This window comes from Amia ocellicauda, chromosome 1 (assembly GCF_036373705.1).
Source record: "Amia ocellicauda isolate fAmiCal2 chromosome 1, fAmiCal2.hap1, whole genome shotgun sequence".
In the NCBI taxonomy this organism is placed as follows: domain Eukaryota; kingdom Metazoa; phylum Chordata; class Actinopteri; order Amiiformes; family Amiidae; genus Amia; species Amia ocellicauda.
Window position 1 is genome coordinate 20743183 of NC_089850.1, and position 18674 is coordinate 20761856.

General features: G+C 44.1%; 2 protein-coding genes across 2 annotated transcripts; one reads left to right on the forward strand and one right to left on the reverse strand.

Moving 5' to 3' along the window:
• Nucleotides 1–1204: 1204 nt before the first annotated feature.
• On the forward strand, nucleotides 1205–8531 carry pdia6 (protein disulfide isomerase family A, member 6). The gene is made up of 13 exons (XM_066698383.1): nucleotides 1205–1319; nucleotides 2452–2593; nucleotides 2870–2927; nucleotides 3257–3383; nucleotides 3470–3576; nucleotides 4068–4213; nucleotides 4397–4511; nucleotides 4634–4774; nucleotides 5351–5435; nucleotides 6395–6467; nucleotides 6886–7044; nucleotides 7330–7426; nucleotides 7867–8531. The coding sequence occupies exons 1-13, from the start codon at nucleotides 1304–1306 to the stop codon at nucleotides 7933–7935; spliced, it is 1335 nt and encodes a 444-aa protein (XP_066554480.1). The 5' UTR covers nucleotides 1205–1303; the 3' UTR covers nucleotides 7936–8531.
• A 701-nt stretch (nucleotides 8532–9232) lies between these two features.
• LOC136739845 (V-type proton ATPase subunit C 1-A) lies at nucleotides 9233–18519 on the reverse strand. Its single transcript, XM_066698395.1, has 13 exons — nucleotides 18328–18519; nucleotides 16581–16748; nucleotides 16236–16303; nucleotides 14716–14801; nucleotides 13808–13902; nucleotides 13371–13462; nucleotides 13003–13101; nucleotides 12636–12704; nucleotides 12184–12276; nucleotides 11864–11957; nucleotides 11520–11617; nucleotides 10364–10490; nucleotides 9233–10072 (listed from the first exon to the last, which is right to left on the reverse strand). Exons 2-13 carry the CDS (start codon nucleotides 16707–16709, stop codon nucleotides 9974–9976), a joined length of 1149 nt encoding a protein of 382 aa, XP_066554492.1. The 5' UTR covers nucleotides 16710–16748; nucleotides 18328–18519; the 3' UTR covers nucleotides 9233–9973.
• Between the last annotated feature and the right edge of the window lie 155 nt (nucleotides 18520–18674).

Consider the following 18674-nt stretch of genomic DNA (forward strand, 5'->3'; position numbering starts at 1 on the left):
TTCTCCTGAGTATATACAGTAGTATATATAGTATATTCTTAAAATATAACCATGCATTTTCAACTGACTCTGTATCCAATGTGCTCCAGTCTAACTCTTCTAAGTACCACCTCATACCTTCAAGGTTTGCTTTTCTGAAATTGTAAATCATTGTTTTAGACTTCAATGCCTCAAAGCTAACCATATTGTGATCACAGTTTGCCATTGGTTCTCTAACTAGTGTCCCTCTGACTCTATCCTGGTCATTTGAAAAGATCAAGTCAATGCATGCTCTCTCCCTGGTTGGTTCCCTGACAAATTGGGTTAGAAAGCAGTTATTTACCATCTCAACCATTTCTATTTCTGCTTCTGTATTCCCAACCGGGCTTTCCCAGTCTATGTTTGGGAAATTGAAATCCCCCATTATAACAACCACATCCTTGCTACACGCAGTCCTGATTACACTGTACAATGCAACGTCTTGCTGAACGTCTGAGTTGGGTGGTCTGTAACACACTCCTGCCACTAATCATCCAGATCTTTTATTCAAAGGTTTAACCCACAAATATTCTGTTTCGTTACTAAGATTTAATTTGAATTCTTCTGCCTCAACGTCATTTCTGACATATAATGCTACCCCACCACCTCTTCGATTTTGCCTGTCTCTCCTAAACTGTGTGTATCCTTTCAACTTGTATTCAACCCCATCATTTTCTGTAAGCCATGTTTCTGTCACTCCTACAGCATCATAGTCACGGCCAGCTCTGTGACTTCTAGGTCTAACATCTTGTTCCTTATACCCCTGGCATTACAAACACTTCACAGTAAAGTGTACTGTGATGTACCATGTTAAAAGTAAAGTGTGGTGTGCTGCACTGTGGTAACACAATAGTCAAAGATGAATCATTGTCAGAGGACTGAATGACACGCTAGATGAAGTTTGAGTGAGTAAATACAGTGAAGGCTATATCTGCACCCTGCATGCACAGCAATGTGTGCATTTGTGTATGTAAATTGCATCAGTCAGATTGAATGGCTGTAGCAGGAACCGGCTGTGTTAACATCCTGCCCGTCCACAGAGCCTCTCAGATCCCTCTACGACAGCCCCGCCGCCGCTTCCCACGCCGCTCCGCACGCCGGGCACGCCGCGTCAAAACTACACGTCGCCTCCCGATTGGCTACGCGGCGGCGCGGCGTGCGGGGGACCAATCGGCTGCGGCCACGGCGGAGTCCGGAGACTTTGTGAGCGGCTGCGCGGCTCGGAGGCGCAGAGAGCGGCGAGCGGGGAAGCGACGGACCTGTGCGGCTTGAGCGAACAACAGACATGAATGCCTTCATAGGTAAGAGGCGCCTGAATCGCGGCCGGGCCCCGTTGGTCTTGATGTGGCAGACTGCGCCTGTGCGGTTATTTTTGTAGCTATTGTCTTGCACGCCCCCGATCTCGGCCTGTGTCTGCTGTTCAATGATGTGCAAGACATGACCTCGAATAGCAGCCGATTATTGTGTGTCCATACCTAGTGTATGTCCTGTACTGGTGTGTAACTGCGTCTGTGGCACATTGGAATGGCTGTGGTTGAAGAGGAGTACGTGATGAACGAGGTGGTGCCCAGCCTGTTATAACTTTCCTTATTGATCGGGTATTTAAGCAATGCTTCATGATATATTTGGGTAAAACAAACTACTTCCTTTGCTGCTGGCTTCCCAGAACTTGATCAGCACTCGTCTTGGACTACTCGGTTTTAAATAAGTGGGCAAACCAGTGCGGATCCGCGAAGCCAGTATCGAGTAGTCGCCTCTCCAGCTTGTGCTGCTGGGCTGAAGCGCAACTTTAACTGTCTCGGGCTTCCGCAGTCGTTCGCTCTCTATCATAAACCTTGTGCATGGGTGCAGTATGATGGTGCTAGTAGCTCCTGTTGATTTATAGACCCGGTGCGGGAATGTTTCTCCAATGGGAAGTTTACACCTATTGCGCCCCCCCTTAATAAAACGAAACTCATGCTTTCTTTCTTTTTCGGTATGATTTTGGTATAATACGATCACCCTCATCCATAACAGGCAGCATGTGTATTAAAAAGGTAATGTCAACGACGCAGACTTGAAGGCAGCTGGTGTTTGGGTAGGTGTAATATGTGGGCATTACCTACTGTCAAGGTGGAGACAATGAGTGAGCGACCCAAGCAGAAACCATCTCCAGGTGGAAGACCTGCATTTGTTTTTAGTTATGCTGTTTTTGAGTGGAGTTAAAGATATGAAAGTCTATGGAGTCGCCAGAGGGACTGGTGTGTGTCCATGTAGGCAGGTAGGTTTAGGTAGGACTGATCGTTGGTTAGTTCTGACGTGTAGCTTTGTGCTTTCTGCTCTCTTGGTGTGCATGGACTACAGTTCAGCCTTTTGCTTGGAGGCTTAATGAATGTGCTTTGAATGAAACGTCCCTAACTCCCCTTATCTCTGTTCTTGCATTGTCTGCTTCAGGTGTGGCGGCTTGCACCTTGCTGGTGTCGGTGAGCGCTTTCTACTCCTCCAGTGACGATGTGGTGGAGCTGACCCCGGCCAACTTCAACAAAGAGGTGCTGCAGAGTGACAGTCTGTGGCTGGTGGAGTTCTATGCTCCTTGGTAAGAGCATTACTTATTTGTACTTTTCTTAACCTCATGCAAAGCACACATTTTCACAAAGGTGTGTGTGTTGGTTAACTCTAATCTGGTAAAGTAGTAACAAATGCATTTTTTGTAGAATGATAAAGATTTTAATCTTGGTGCCCAAGGTTCTTTGCTCTTAAGAATTAAACACTTTTTAGTCTGTGATAAGAGATTGTGTGTGGATGAGCTGTAAAGTTTGCCTGTTATTTGCTGTCATACTGAATGTCAATAAATGCTCCTGGCTTTGTGCAGGTGTGGCCATTGTCAAAGATTGACCCCGGACTGGAAGAAGGCAGCGACTGCACTTAAAGTAAGCGTCCTAGGCATGCATTAACATGCCCAGATTAGCACTACTCCTGCACCCAATGTTGTAGATAGGGTTGTGTACAAACAGTGCTAAATGAGGTCTGTGAGACAACCTGTAAAGATATGATTCCTTCCTTGCGTAGTCTTGCACTGGAAATTCAGAACATCTACTGTAAACACATTGTAATTTATTGTAAGGTATTTTAACATGACAACCTTCGGGACATTAGCTTTAAGGCTTCATCTGTCCTTTTATACAACTGTAGTTGAGTTTCTTGTAAAACTGAGGAGAGACTAGACTTCTATGGCTGGGTACTCTTTTTTTCTGTCCAGGGAATTGTGAAAATTGGTGCAGTGGATGCTGACCAACACAAAAACCTTGGTGGTCAGTATGGCATTCGGGGATTTCCAACCATCAAAGTGTTTGGTGCCAACAAGAACAAGCCAGAGGACTATCAAGGTAATGTAACATGTTTCAGATCTTCTGCCCTTCCTCTGTCCCACTTTGTCCTGTCCTTCATCTTAAATGCTTTGTTGTTCCTCAAGGCGCCAGGACGAGTCAAGCGATTGTGGACTCGGCTCTGAACTCGCTGAGGTCCCTGGTCAAGGACCGGATGAGTGGGAAGAGCAGCGGCTCTGATCAGGGCCGGCAGGTAGGCTGGCATTTGGGTTTTCATCGCTGGGAACCAACTGCATGGTGCAGATTTAACATTGTTTGGATTACAAATTTAATTTTATAAGCTCAAAGTTTACAGTAGAAATGAACCTTGCTTAAATTGATGTGGGTTAGTCAAGCCTGTTTTAAATGCATCAGGAAAGGTGACCGTTTAGATGTGAGAAATATAAGGAATGAACATCTGTTAAATGTTTGTTCCAGAAGGGCAATGCAGTTTCTCTAACTCGATTCGTACCCCAGTTCTGTGGGTTAGCAGGTGTATTTGGGCAGTTGTAGTCTGTGTCCAGTGAGCAAAGGTCAAGGTGTTTAATTTTAAGATCTGAGCCTGGCAGAGATGAAACCTGCACTCAAGGCTAGTGCTGAACTGACAACCATTGAAATCTCATTCCTGTTGTGCAAGGCAGTTAAGAGGAGGCAGCCTGTCTATGGAGGTCTGACTTCCTATCTTCTCTGCTTCCTACTCTGCAGAGTGGCGGAAGCGGTGGCAGCAGCGGTGGCGGCAGCAAGAAGGACGTGGTCGAGCTTACGGATGACAACTTTGACAACACAGTGCTGAACAGCGATGACGTCTGGCTGGTGGAGTTCTTTGCGCCATGGTGTGGCCACTGCAAGAAGTAAGCTGCAGCTAATGTTTTATTATGTATGGTAGTAAAGGTTTGTACAGCTGGCTTATGATAGTTTTGCTCTACTGGGGGACACTTCAGTTTTAATGGAAGTGTCGAATAATTCCTACGATGACGCACATGGCAGCCTTTGAGACAAGAGTGCACTCCTGATTGTCATTCTTCTCCTTCTAGTTTGGAACCTGAGTGGGCAGCTGCTGCTTCAGAGGTGAAGGAGCAGACCAAGGGCAAAGTGAAGCTCGGGGCTGTGGATGCCACTGTGCATCAGATGCTGACCAGCAGATATGGGGTGAGTTCCCTGCTGGGGAAGAGTTTTAAAGCATTCAGGGTGCGACGACTCAGTGTAAACTCCTCTGAAAACGATCACCTGACTGTTACACATTTAGGTTTTTTTTTTTTTTCTACCTACAGATCCGCGGGTTTCCAACAATCAAGGTGTTCCGGAAGGGAGAGGAGCCAGCAGAATTTGATGGGGGCCGAACCCGGGCAGACATTGTGGCCCGCGCCCTGGACTTCTACTCGGAGAATGCGGCCCCCCCTGAGCTGCTGGAGGTGAGGGCCCCTGACCGTGCACGGCACTCACTGGTTATTTTATGGTGTTTATCGCGTGTGCTGTTTGGCTAACTGCAGAATTGTGTACTGGGCTGGCCACTTCTGCTTCTGGAGACATGCAGTTTCTTTCTAGGGTTGTTTATGCAGACTGACTACCTAACTGGTTAAGCTATTGGGCTTTAATCTCTTCCCTGTGATCTAGAGAGATGTGTAAAACAACTGTGGCCAGTCCTGGAGAGGCACACCGCTGCATTAGTATCTGACCATGCTTGGCAAGGGGCTTTGCAATGGAACTAGTGTCAATGGCTACATTTGCACTGCACACGCGCGGATACAGCAGTAGAGCTGAGGAGAAATCCTGATGAGTTGCCTTGTTCTGACCCATTTCCTAAAATTTAAGCTCTTGAATGTAATTATCGTTCTTTGGAAACTTGGTTTGTTTCGATGCAAGTTACTTAAAAGTAAACGTGTTTAGGATTGTGATCTGGCATGGGTTTGACTAATGACCTCTTTAACTCTGCAACCCCAGATCTGGGTGTTCAGTCCAGGCGTTAACCCTGTCTTCTGCTCCTTCAGATCGTGAATGAAGGGGTTTTGAAGAAGACCTGTGATGACTTCCAGCTGTGCATCATTGCAGTTCTGCCTCACATTCTTGATACTGGTATGATGGGCTTCAGTCATTTAAGATTGTAATTCTTGTAGGGTTATCATTCTTTACAGCGTTGCCTTTCCTAGAGGGAGTGGGAGGTTGTGTATTGTCTATCCAGGGGCTGTTTGCATAAAACTATTAGACTGCTCTTAAGTTGACAGACTAGTCTATGCGAGTTAGTTGCATAAAATTAAGACGGACTAAGACTTAGCCTGAAAAGTTAGTTAGCCTCCTCACCCCCAGGTCAACTTGGAACTTATTTCTATCTTTCAATTGAAACCGCTGGCCTGAGTCTACGGCGACACATTGATGCTGACAGGCAGATGGAGCTCCGGCTGTGTCTCGCACCCCGCTGTCTCACACACTGCAGTCCCCACAGACTTCAATAACAATCTGTGTATTTTACCTACACTTGTCATTTTTAAACTTCAGTTTGTATTATGACCTTTTTGTGCAGTATTTAGCACTTTTGTTTTGCCATTGTATCCTATATCCTAAATCACCCTGGACAAGGGCATCTGGCAAAAGAATAAATAAACTCTGCACTGAGTTTAGTATGGGGATGTTTCTTAAATTTAACATTTAATCATTTCTCCCGTCTTTTACAGACCAGCTTGACAATGTTAACTTTTCACTTTTATCCCAAGGCTTTAGTGAAGGTTTATGAAAATGGTGCCCAAATACAGATCTATTTCAATAACTAGCATAGATTTTCAGTTAACTGGGATAATTGCTGTTAAACGTCTGCCATGTTTTGTTTTCTTCTCTTCAGGTGTCTTTAAAATTCCCAGAATGCAATGCATGATAAACTAAGTAAGACCAGTCTAAGGAAAGACTACTTGATGCAACACTTAACTGAGTGTCTATCATTATTAGGACTTAGATGAAGTCTTTGTCTTCGTATACTATGTTTATGCAACCGGCCCCAGGATGTTTTTGTTGAGCATCCCAAAACGCTTTCTTTCTAACAGGAGCCTCAGGCAGAAATGCCTATTTGGAAGTTATGATGAAAATGGCAGACAAATACAAGAAGAAGATGTGGGGGTAGGTCTTGAGTTTTCATTCCATTGCACTTGTTGGAGGTACATGTCTCTTAATAATTAGACCTGTTATTGGGGGGTTTAAACTTCAGTTCAATGCATAGTTTAGACCTTCGTTGTTTGATGAGAAGCCGATGCACCATGGCCCTGGAGGAGCAGATAGGATGGACTGTTTTGTTTGCTGCCTTGTTTACTCTTCGGTAGGGCACAGGGGCTCTCTTACACTTTTACATGTACTGCCACCCCCAGTAATGGAAAGGTGAAGGTGGGGGTTGGAAATAACCAAATGCTTCACAAAAGGCAGTGGGGGTCACTACAGGACCAGGGCTGAGAGCCTCTGGTTGACGCAGCTGGTCTCTAGTACTCGTCGATGGGATGGTGTGTGGAGTGCAGCATTGATCCTCGGTCACGGTCTCCCCCAGGTGGTTGTGGACGGAGGCTGGGGCTCAGATGGATCTGGAGGGAGCGCTGGGCATTGGGGGCTTTGGCTACCCGGCCATGGCTGCCATTAATGCCAGGAAGATGAAGTACGCCCTGCTGAAAGGCTCCTTCAGTGAGACCGGCATCCACGAGTTCCTCAGGTGAGTCCCTTGGGTGTGCTCTGTCTACCCACAGCTCAGCTGGCCAGCGTCCTCTCCCGCTCCCGCCCTCGCCCCCTTTACTTTTAAGGGGAGGTGAACCACACTGGCTTTTGTTAGCTGCTATTCTTCAATTTTGTTTTTTGGCATGGCTGAACATTGGTGCCAAAGCACTTAGGATGCATAAATGGTAAAAATCACATTTTAAATGTACATTTCCCATATCCCTTAAACTGCATCTCCCGTCTCTCCCTCCATTCTCAACTGACCTGTGCTCTCTCCTCACAGGGACCTCTCCGTGGGCCGCGGCTCCACAGCCACAGTGGGTGGAGGAGTGATTCCCAAGATCCACTCGGTCGACCCATGGGACGGCAAAGACGGAGAGGTAAATGGAGCGCTGCCACCAGTGTCCTCCCTCCCAGTTATTTGCGGTCTGTGCACATTGCAGTCAGTGTTGAGTGTCATGTTGAGTGGCTGGTCTCTTGTGGGCTGCTGTTACAGCTTTATCAGTGATTTTTAGCCTGGGTTCCACTGCCAGCAGGCACTTGTTGGTGAACTTCTAACCAGGTGGCAGTTTCCCAGTGGGTGATGATAAAATTACCCAAGAAGCTCTGGAGAGCTCTATCCTGAGGTCAGCATTTTTAAAGCATAAATGCAATGGTGACAAGAAAATTGTAGTTAACCAGAATCTCCACTTGAAAGCAAGGACTGTCATTAGCCCTTTAAGTATACAAGGTTCTCAAGTTGACTTTTAGCCTATAAACGGTGAGTGTTGCCTGGGCTGGGGACCATGCTGGACATCACTAACCCGTTTCTCCCTTCCAGCTGCCAGTTGAAGACGACATTGACCTGAGTGACGTGGAGCTGGATGATCTGGACAAGGATGAGCTATGAGCAGTCTCGACTGGCCACCCGGAGATCTAGACTTGTCAAAAAAAAAAAAAAAACTACAAAAATTTACAAAGACTGAACAACTTTGCTTTCATCTCCCTGTCCAGTCCAGGGTTGGCAGTTTCCACACCCAGCGAGGGGACTTGCCCTGAGTGGCGCACTCCTTCTCCCGGCCTCCCGGGTGGGGGGGACCTTTTTATTGCAATTTTTTTTTTTTTTTTTTTTTCCCGCCCCAGAGGTGCACTTGTCCACTTGTTCTGGGAATGCTGGTGTTTTAAAGGACTTGCTGGTCACTGGCCAGCCCCCTGCCCCCACTCTCTGACCAGCTCCCAGCCCCCCCCACCAGTGCAAACTGGGGAGAAAACTCTTATTTACTGTCCGATTGGGAATATAATTGAATGCTTTTTTTTTGTTTTTTTGTTCTGGTATGAACTTTGAATGTTTCTTTCCAATTTTATTACTTTTACAGTAGTCCCTGAAAGGCATTGGGGAATGGGGGGGGGTGTAGTTCTTGTATACTTCTTACCCAGCCGTCAACTTTGATTGTGAATAATGTATTGATGTATTTTGGAAAAAAAACTAAACAAAATGAACACCAATTCAATGAGTGGATTTTAATTTGAAGAGATCTTGTTTTCTGTAGAAAGATTTTATAGGATGGCAGGTGACTCAAATGTCTGTATGATGAAGACCCTGTTTTTTTGCTGTATTTTAAAATGTTTTTTGTTTAGAATGAGGGTTTATCAGCAGTGTATTAATTCAGAACTTTCTCCCCAATTGTGTATGGACCAGCTGTTGGTGGCGTTTGTGGTTTTATAGCCAGTAATGTATAGTAATTGGATTTTTCACTCCCTATTGGAGGTCAGATGAGCCAGGAAGAGTCTTTAAATGTTGAAAATAAGGGGATGTTTTTACACTTTTACCTGACCAAAAGATTTGGTGTTTTGAAGTGGTAAACTTTGGTATATAAATGCGTAATAGTGTTCATTAACTCACTAAGGCAAAAATCAGAATTGAGCTCCTGCTTGCTTAATTAGTGGAGATAAAGGTCCAGTTGACAAGTTGTTTTCAAGTCTTCCAGTTCAGGGCTTAAAAGATTATTTAGACTCTGAGCTGCTGCTTGTAGACAAGCATTTAATTCCTCTAGTTATCCAGTCAATCAGAGCAGTTTGGTTGGCATGAAAGCTTAGAGTTCTGCCCAAGTTTGGTCTTGCTTTGTTTGGCAGCTCTTGTTAGATGGAAAGTGTAAGTGTCTGGTTCATATTTGTGACAGTGAAAAATTAGTCTGGAAGAACAGGAATATTTAGAAAAACATTTTTATTGCAATCAACTGGGTAAAATCAAAGCTCTCTGTCTAGGAGTAGATTTTAGTAATAGGATTGTCCCACCCACCAACTGCACATTTTTCAAAACCTGTACGTTTCCATTGGATGGGAACAATATACCCCTCATATCCACAGAGCTGCTGTCAGGGCATAAGCTTAGAATTGAAGTTACAACCCAGTCAGCCTACAAATCCCAGATTAAAACCTCTCAATTATGTTACAACATTGGTTCACACACAAAATGGAAGTAAAAGCGAATCTAGTTTTCTAGGGCTTCACATTGATGGCATTAGATTGGACTTGCACTGGTCAAACTATTATGGTTTCTCATCTGTATACAAATCTGCATCATATACTTTGTACTGTTTAACTTCAGAGGAGAGCGGGAACAGAGTGGAGGTGAGTAACCCAGTCTTGGTCGGCATTTAAGCCACCAGTTCATTCGGGGTTAATATATCTGTGGATGTCACCTGGTGTTGTAGGGAAATCAATGACTATCCCCAGTAGCATGAGGCAGCAGATTAAAGGCTACAATGTAGTCTGCAGTTCTACATTTGAAGAAAAACACATGTAACAGTTCAATCCCATGCTGGATACAGTAATGTAGTGCTAGTATGATTTGTTGTTAACATGTTCGAAATATTCCCTTTTTAACCCCCTCCCCCGGATGGCTGACGTTCCCCTCAGAGTTAATTGTTCTGGTAATTGCAGCGTCTCTAGATGCCATTGGCCACATCCGCATCAATCTTGAAGTAGACGTAGGAATGGTATTCCTGATTCACTAAAATCATCCCAGGGATGTCAACTCCTCTGACCTGTGTAAAGAAGAGAACCAGGAGTGATTTCTGGTCTTTATGAGCTGTAATTCACTGGGTGTCAAGTGGGCTGCTGCGCCTGTTCAGGGCAGCCTGAGGAATATGCATCTCTTTGCCCATCTCGACCCTTGTCCTAGCTGTGCTTTACTGAACTGCTTAATTGGAAACTCAACTAGTACTGCTTAATTGCATATGTCATCACTGGCCAACTGTTAAACAATGCAAGATATTTTCGATATCAAATGAGCAAGAAATGAAAGAAGGTAAAGGAGAGCTGGCGATGGTACCCACGTCCAGTTTGCCGCCACCTCTCCCATCCAGGTAACTGAAGTGCGATGCTAGGACCTCTCTGAGCTGCTTGATTTTCTTCTCGTTGGGTTGCAGCAGAACCGCCTGGAAGTTGACTGGGAGGCCATACCTGAGTGGGGAACAGATGCATTATGGGGGGGAGTGAGGGGTTGGATGATACTGGCAATATGTTTTCACAGTGTTGATGTGTTGCTGCTGCAGATGTGCTCCACTCTTCTTCCCTCTCAGTGCTATTAAAATCCAGTTATTGTCACAGAAATGTGTACTAATTTTTCAGGAGGCAAAACCAGAAAAATGCAATAATCCCCCATAAAAGAAGTGTCATACAGGGGCAATTTGTTTGTTTTTTAATTAGATTCTTCCCCACAACTTACAAGTTGTAATATTCTATAAATGGTAATATAAACTGAATTAACTTGATTACATAAGTGTCCACTCCTCTTTTAATAGCAATCTTAAATTAGGTAAGGTGTAAGCAATCTCCTACAAAAGTGGCCTCCCCCTGTTAAATTGTAGTGATTCACATGACTTCAAGATCAATTCTGCAGTGCCTGTAGGCTCCCTGTGGTGGATCGTACATTTCAAAGCACTCGACTCAATCGTGATCGCAAAAGAGGTGTCAAATGAACTCCAGATCAAAGTTGTTAAAAGGCACAGCGTAGGGGATGAGTATAAAATAAATATATCACAGGCATTGGACCACAGTCAAGATTATAAAGAAGTGGAAGGTGTATGGAACCATCAAGATCCTGCCTAGATGAGGCTGTCCCTCAAACTGTGATGACCAAGCAAGGAGAATTGGCCACTGTCAACTTTGAAAGCAGTACTGACTCAACAAAATCCCAAGCACTCCACAAATCTAGTCTGTATGGTAGGGTGGAAAGAAGGAAGTAATTACTCATGAAAGCCCACGTTGAATAAGGTTGGATTTAAAAAAAATAAAAATAAACTCTAGAGACTGAGTAGCCATGTGGCAAATAGTTTGGTGGTCTGACAAATCAAAATAGAACTTCTTGGCCTAAATGCCAATCATTATGTTCGGTGCAAACACAATGCATCACCCAAGGAGCACCTCCTGTGAATTCAGGGCTAAAACCCATGTAGACGCGTGTTATGTTGCAGCGGCCGGGCAGTGTACCTCAACACAGATTCCACAAACACCCGAAGACCCTTCATGTGGATCCAGGCAACAAACACCTCGCTGAAATTAACCTTCAGCCATCGCAGGAGGGGGCCCTGTGAACAGATGGTGAGAGAGTGGTGGACAGAAGCTTTAGATCCATTAATAATACAGAATTAAGATTTTATCTCAGGATATGACTGTCACTGTCCAGATCCTGAGATGGATGATGATCTAAAGTGGTCATGGCTTCGACAAACCACTGATTGTTTCTAGGCTTGGCTTTCCCCCGTGTTGTTTCCATAACTCCTGTGTTCACCCCCGACTGCGTAGGGGCAGAGTGGGACGGCCGCCTCACTCACGTATTGCTGCTTCTGCTCCGTGGTGAAACGTGTGATCTCTTCCTTCTCTGCCTCCAGTTCTGCCTCATCGTAGCTGAATTCACGTACTATAAACCTGCAGACAAGGGAACACAGGCTCTGTGGGAGTTTAAGGGGCTTTTTGACCACTATGAGAGGCCACCTTCACAGCAAAGCAACATGAATGGCAACTAAAATGATTTTATTTTCCTTTTGGAGTGGAGTGTTTTAAGGGTTTGTCTCACATGGCGTTAACCATGGTGTTTTAAGTCGGTGCTGTGAATAAAGATACTCTTGATTGACCACAAGGGGCCGAGGCTTACTTGTTTTCCCTGGCCTTCACTCGGAAGTCAGCAACCACCTTTTTGAACAGTGTGACAGTGAAGAGCCCTCCGTCTGAGTCCTCTGTGATTTTCCTGCAGAGCAGAGCACATTCAGGTGAGCATGACCACACACCAATGCCATACAGAGTGATGTGCAAATAATCAGCAGAAACAGTTACTGCACACTTGCTGGCAAACCACAGTCCTACATTGTGATGAGAATCTGCACTGAAGGAGGCAGTTTTGAGGGCTATTATATCCTTTGATTATTAAGATTAATCTTATACCATCAAACAGGTGTTACAATTGCAAGCAGGCTGATGTCTGCTACTGAAATGTGAATATTTTCTGCAAAATGAAGAATGCACTAATCTCCACTCCCCATCATGGTACTGAAATGCTATCTCCTAGGAATGAACACCTGACTGTCCTCGGGTGTCTTATGTACTTACTTTGTTGACCGCGGCACTACGAGTTCAGACAGAGATTCGTAGGTCTTTTCCCAAGTGGTGTCTTGTGTCCTGCAAACCCAGGAAACAATTGAAAGGCATAAAAAATGATATCCCTTTTGCAGTTACAAAATATGATATAAACAACAACTAGCAACCATCTATGCTTCTGGGAGTGAGAATTATAATAGATTAATAAAGATGTAAAGATAGATTAATTATAACAGGAAAAATAATAGATTTACAAATTCTCTTGCCCTGTCCTCACTTCTGTGAAAAGTGGTACAGTAATACAAGCCTTCGGTGGATTTCCACAGTGTGGGGGTGCAGACAGATTATTAAATACCCCATGTCAAATTGCAGCATGTACCTGGGCACAACCACAAGCAGAGTGGTCAAGTATTCTGAGTCGAGCACAAAATCGTCCTTCTTGACGATGTCGGTCAGTGTTCGCGTTAAAAGGTTCCCTCTGGCAATAGGAAAAGACCACCGGTTACAGAGAACAGGAGACATATCCTCACACAGGGAGATGCAATCACTGGTTTATAATTTAATTTTGTTATGTCTTTCAAACTGGAATGGCAGAAGCATTGGTTTCACCAGCACAAACAAAAGAAACTTAATTGGTTTGGTTCTGTTGTTGGGGGGCTAATCGTCGATAAAGTTAAAACCATAATAGATTAAACATTGCTTTTGCCAGTATGGTTTGGTGCAAAGCAGTTAGGACGGGAGACTCACACTGCTTTCCTCTCGGCCGCCTGCAGATTCCCCTTCAATCGGTTGTACGCCTCCATCTGCGATTTCAGCTCTCCATCAATCTGAGAAACTTGCTGGACAGCAGAAGACAATGCATTCTGTTAACTTCATTAACCAAAAGAATACATTAATGGATCTATTTGATGAGCTTGACGGTATGTGTATAGCCAATTACATAATGCTTTCTTTTCAGGACAGTCCCTCAGAAGCTGGAACTGGAAACGGCAAAACCCAGAAAGGAAAATGCAGAGTGACTGTGTGTATGAGAGCCAGATTCACTTATACTAATGGTAATTGAGAACTATGTGAAGGTGTTCCCTTATGAAAGTTTAACCACAGTAAATTGGCACAGTAATTAAGCAGTGTCCCCATGGTGTGCCTATAGACTTCCCATCATGCACGTGCAGACAGACGCTCACCTTGGAGATGATTTCTGCCAGGCCCTTCAATGGCTGTTTGATCGGGTACTTGGCCATGTCCCATTGAAAGTTAGTGAGGTACGTCACCAGATCGACTACAACAAGAAACACAAAGACTGTGTGGGCATGGACTGTACTGCACAGATGAATTTCACATAGCACACAAGCACACGTCTGAAAAAACTCCCCAAATGCACGAAACTCTCATCAGGGTGTTTCTTTTACTGGCAAAAAACAAATTCTTTAGCACAGAGTACAATGCGACCTAAGAGTTGATCATCTTTAAGGCAACATTATCAACCTGTAACATAAAACACCTTAAAGTGGCAGATCTGTTTTTAAAACCAGGAGCCACACAGAAAACAGGTGTGTGCAAAAGGGAAAAAGAAAAAAGCACTGGGGACAGTGTTCTCCAGTGGAGACGGTTACCATCAGCAGTGGTCACTGTTTTCCTTCACTGATTCTCTCTCCATTTGCATCTGATCATTCAATCATTCATTAATTTATTCTCCACCAGACAACACATTGCCGGAGGCTGTGAGGCACAGTTTTAAAAGCGCAACATGCCCACAACAGCAGGTGTCCAAACAAAGGTCCGAGCTATATATATATATATATATATATATATATATATATTACAAATGAAACACAAACACAGCAGCACACCAAAGGCATGCAGAACCTCAGCAAAGACAAAATACCCATCAGGGCCTGAAAGTACATTTTCTTGGGCGTTTGGCTTTCCTGCATCTTTTTCGGTCCTAAGAGGAGGAACATGAGGTCAGAGAACAGGCTGGATGTGCAGTTTTATCACATGAAGAAAGAACGTGTCCATCATGTGTGCTACATGCTCCTGCTGTTAGTGAGAGAATGGGGGGATGTGCCCGGAGGCTCCCAGCTGCACTCACCGCCATTGGCCAGCAGGTTTTCCTGAAACTTTTCATTAGAGTCTTCCATAACCTGACACATGCACTGGGACGTCTTCTTCAGTACGCTGCAGAGATCAAATATCACTTAATTCCAACCTTTTGCTAGACAGCATTTGACATAAAAAATCAGTTCTATTAAAATGTCAAAAAAACGTATTAAGCCTTATTGTGTGTCTTGTCTTGTACTGTAAACTCAGCATGCTTAGAGGGAACATTTGGGGATACAGCAAGTCTTGAAGGCCACTGATACTCAGCACAAGATATTCCATAAACAGCAGTTACTTGGAGACATATATTTGGACTATAATCATGATAATAACTATCAATACAACTGGTCCAAGGGTTAACAACTGGCTACAAGTCAGTAATATGGTCAGCAAGAGCACCGATGTGGCTGTGTGTGTAAGGTGTGCTGTAATGCTTGTAAGAAATGTAGTGAAGCTGGAGGTTTTCTGAATCGCACTTCAGTCCCCTGTTGCCCAGAGTAAGAGACCTGTGACCTCCGAGTCCTTTTATCTCATTAACCTGTATCTGAAGTGGCGTTGTCATGTGCCATGTTTTCTTTCAACCTGCTGGTGCTGAACGTAGGGAGCAAAATTTCCTCACACTTTTCATTATTAATTCTCTAGGAATTCAATATCAGCGGGCCTGGACTCAACTGACAGACTCCACCGCTGTGCTCGCTTCGACAAGGACAAATGAGAGCAGCTTCACGTCGGCCCCTGTTCCGGAGCCACTATTTTGGCAAGAGTTGAACTTAGACCTCGCTTGGAAATCCAGCCTGCCGTCCTGCTGACTGCTATCAATTACTGATGTGAGGGTAATACTGCAACTCTACACTGTGGCTGCCTCTGGGGGACTGGCCTCGGAGAGCTGCCACAGAAGAGGAGTGTCTTCAGGAGCTCTAGACACACACATGCACTCGCGCACACACTCACATGGAGAAGCACACACACGCATGCACAAGCACACACACACTTGTTCCAGGTGGAATCCAGACTGAACTACCAATTAATTGACCTGCCTCCTCACTCCCAATATTAGTTGCTGAGCTCAGATGTGGGTGCTAATGTGTAAGCGATTGCTGGTAAATATTATCAATGTGGTTGTTCTCTTTTTGGTTTGTTGGGTTACTGTCATCTTTGTGTGAGAATAGTTTTTTTTATGTCAACATGCAAGCATTTTTTTAAATTCCCCCTGTGGTTCTTGAATTGCAACACGTTCATACCTGATCAGTTGCACTAGGAAAGTTTCTGAGTAAGAGACACTAATTACAAACAGCTCTTGTATCTGTAGGGAGTAAATAAAGATCATTATCCCTTTTTAGCAAACGAGGGGCCAGACTGAATGAAAACCCGCCTGCCAAATGCAAACGACACCCCAGTACATGATGCCTTGTGAGGGAGGGAGCAGCCTCTGACAAAGGCTGGGGTTTGTAATTTGACTACAAGTGGGAAGGTGAAAGTCACTTTTAAAGCCAAGAATGAGTTTTGTTTCACCTCTCAACATGGGAGTCCAGTTGCCCCAGCTCATCTGAGAGCTTGACGAGGAGATCCAAGGTCCCTACCTGTGAGACAATGGAAACATGCATTCATTATGTGGGGGGGTGGGGGGTGTAACTGTTTTTTGTGCATTAATAGGAAGAACAAGAACAACGTGAGGAGGGGGAGGAGAAGAACAAAAGAAAATCAGAATAATTAAAGTTTTGAGGAACCGAGTGAAAACTAAAGTAGTAGGGAAATCACAACTAAAAGAGACCATACAAACCCAATGTCCCCCCGAAAACAAACAACAAACCAAGCCATACGCTAATGGTAGACTGCAGGGAAAGGTTGTGTGAGTACCTGCAGATCAGGTATTGGGAATTTGAAATTACTAGACATGTTGGCTTTAGTCGTCTCGTGTAGCATTTTCTCCAGATTCTCTTCACTGGTATTGTCAATGGGAGCAGATATTAACCAGTACTGCGCCATTTGCTCCACGTCTATGGTCTTCACTGCTAGGAAACTCTCCTACGAAGAGATCAGAAGGGAAAATAAAATAACATTGGCACCCTGTCACTATCCTCTAATATCTAAATGTAGGCTTTTATTACCTCATTTGCTTCTGAAATATGTTGAACTGTAAAGGAAACCCTGCGTCTTTGAATTAAACTCATACACGACTCATACTTAGCTCCGTCTGGTGTTTGAAAGACCTACACCGTGGGGTTGCTGCCGGTATTAGCACAATGGGGACTACTGCCGGCCCAGAGGTGGACAAGGGGAGGAGAATGACCACATAATGTTTATACATAGTTGGGTGTGTTAGGGAGGGTTTGTGTTGCTGTCCTGTGTTCCTCCTTCCCTCTGTACTGACCTTTGTTTGTCTCACCCTAGAAAGTGTCTGATATAACCTCCCTAACTTTCCCCTCAGTGTATCTCAGAGAACAGCCTCCAGTAAAAGTGGGGGAGGGCAAGTGCAGAATAAAGAAAGGTGTGATCTATAGTCTGAGGGCGCCATAACTATAAAACTTATATATCTTATATATCTTATTACATTAGTCACTTTTATGAGATATAGATGATCTCCCAGTTATCAGAACCTTTTGAACACATGGATGTGTAATTTATAAAATTGTTATTCGGGATCTATGTTTAATTCTACATTTATTTCCCCATTGATCCTCCATGGACCCCCTGGTCCTACCCCATGGGCCCCTTGGAGGAACCCAGGTTAATAACCCCTTCTCTAGAAGATCAGTATCTCCACAATATCACTGCCTTGGTGATCCCTTTGTTGTATCCAGTTTAATTCCACATATTTAGACTACTGATAGATTATAATAAAATATGTTTTCAATTTCCCAGTGAACATTACAGTGGCTGAGCTCCTCAATACCACAAGGAGACGATGACCTTAACCGCCAGGTGCGGATTAAACCAGTACGATAGCGATCAACTGGCCTCTCAATCGGGTTCAATTGGAAAAGGTTGAAACGGCAGATGAGGATGAAGATACTCAAAAAGCTGTTCTCCAGTTAGTCTGCTAGGTACCTATTCAATCTCAATGTTCGTTGACCTTTCTCAAGGATCAGTCAACCTATTTCAATCTGTAAGCGCCCTGTGCCTACCCTGCGAAAGGCGCTATACTAATTGATTGATACTTGCTCAGTATCGGAAGAAGACAGAATTGTCTGTTTTTTTTATAAATGAAAGTTTTACTTTACAAAAGTTAATCAAGAAACTTACTTTTGTATACGGAAAAGAAATACAAGTTATACCAAATGGAAACAAAACCAAAAAGACAACAAAAACAAAAACAAAGATGATGTCATGGAAGTCACCAAGCGTTGAAGAAGCGATTATAAAGTAATGAGCAACAGTAAACCTCCTTACCTTACTCCGCGACCAGAACAATATTTCCACACTTTAAAGAACAGTCTCCTTTTTTACTTATTTATTCAACAAACAAAGAGCACGTTTTCTAATATTGTCTTATTGATATATGAGCCATGTGAGGCACAACCAGAATATGAGGTTATGGCAACGTCATAACCATCATACAAATATCACTTAATTATATAGGTATTAAAACAAAATATAATTGTACCTTTAGATGCTGTGTCTTGCCTTCATGTCCTCATAAAATCCAGTTCCAGCGCCTTGGAAAAACTTTGCACAAGTACTGACTGAACTGAAATAATGAAATAAGGTCCACATGAGACCTCGATGCTGCTGTATTTCACCTGAGCGCCTCTCTCTGCTCTCCCCACGGAGCGGTGTGTCTCTGGAGCGGAGTGGAGGCTGTTCTAATATATTACATCACCCACACAGCTTCGCAGGTAAGGGGTGGGGGGGTTGTAACGTGGTCCTCTCACCTGTCGCTGGGTGTGTCTTTCGTCATATGTTCAATAAGCGGGTCTGCGTGTGTGTTATAGCGCCGCACAGACTTCTTCC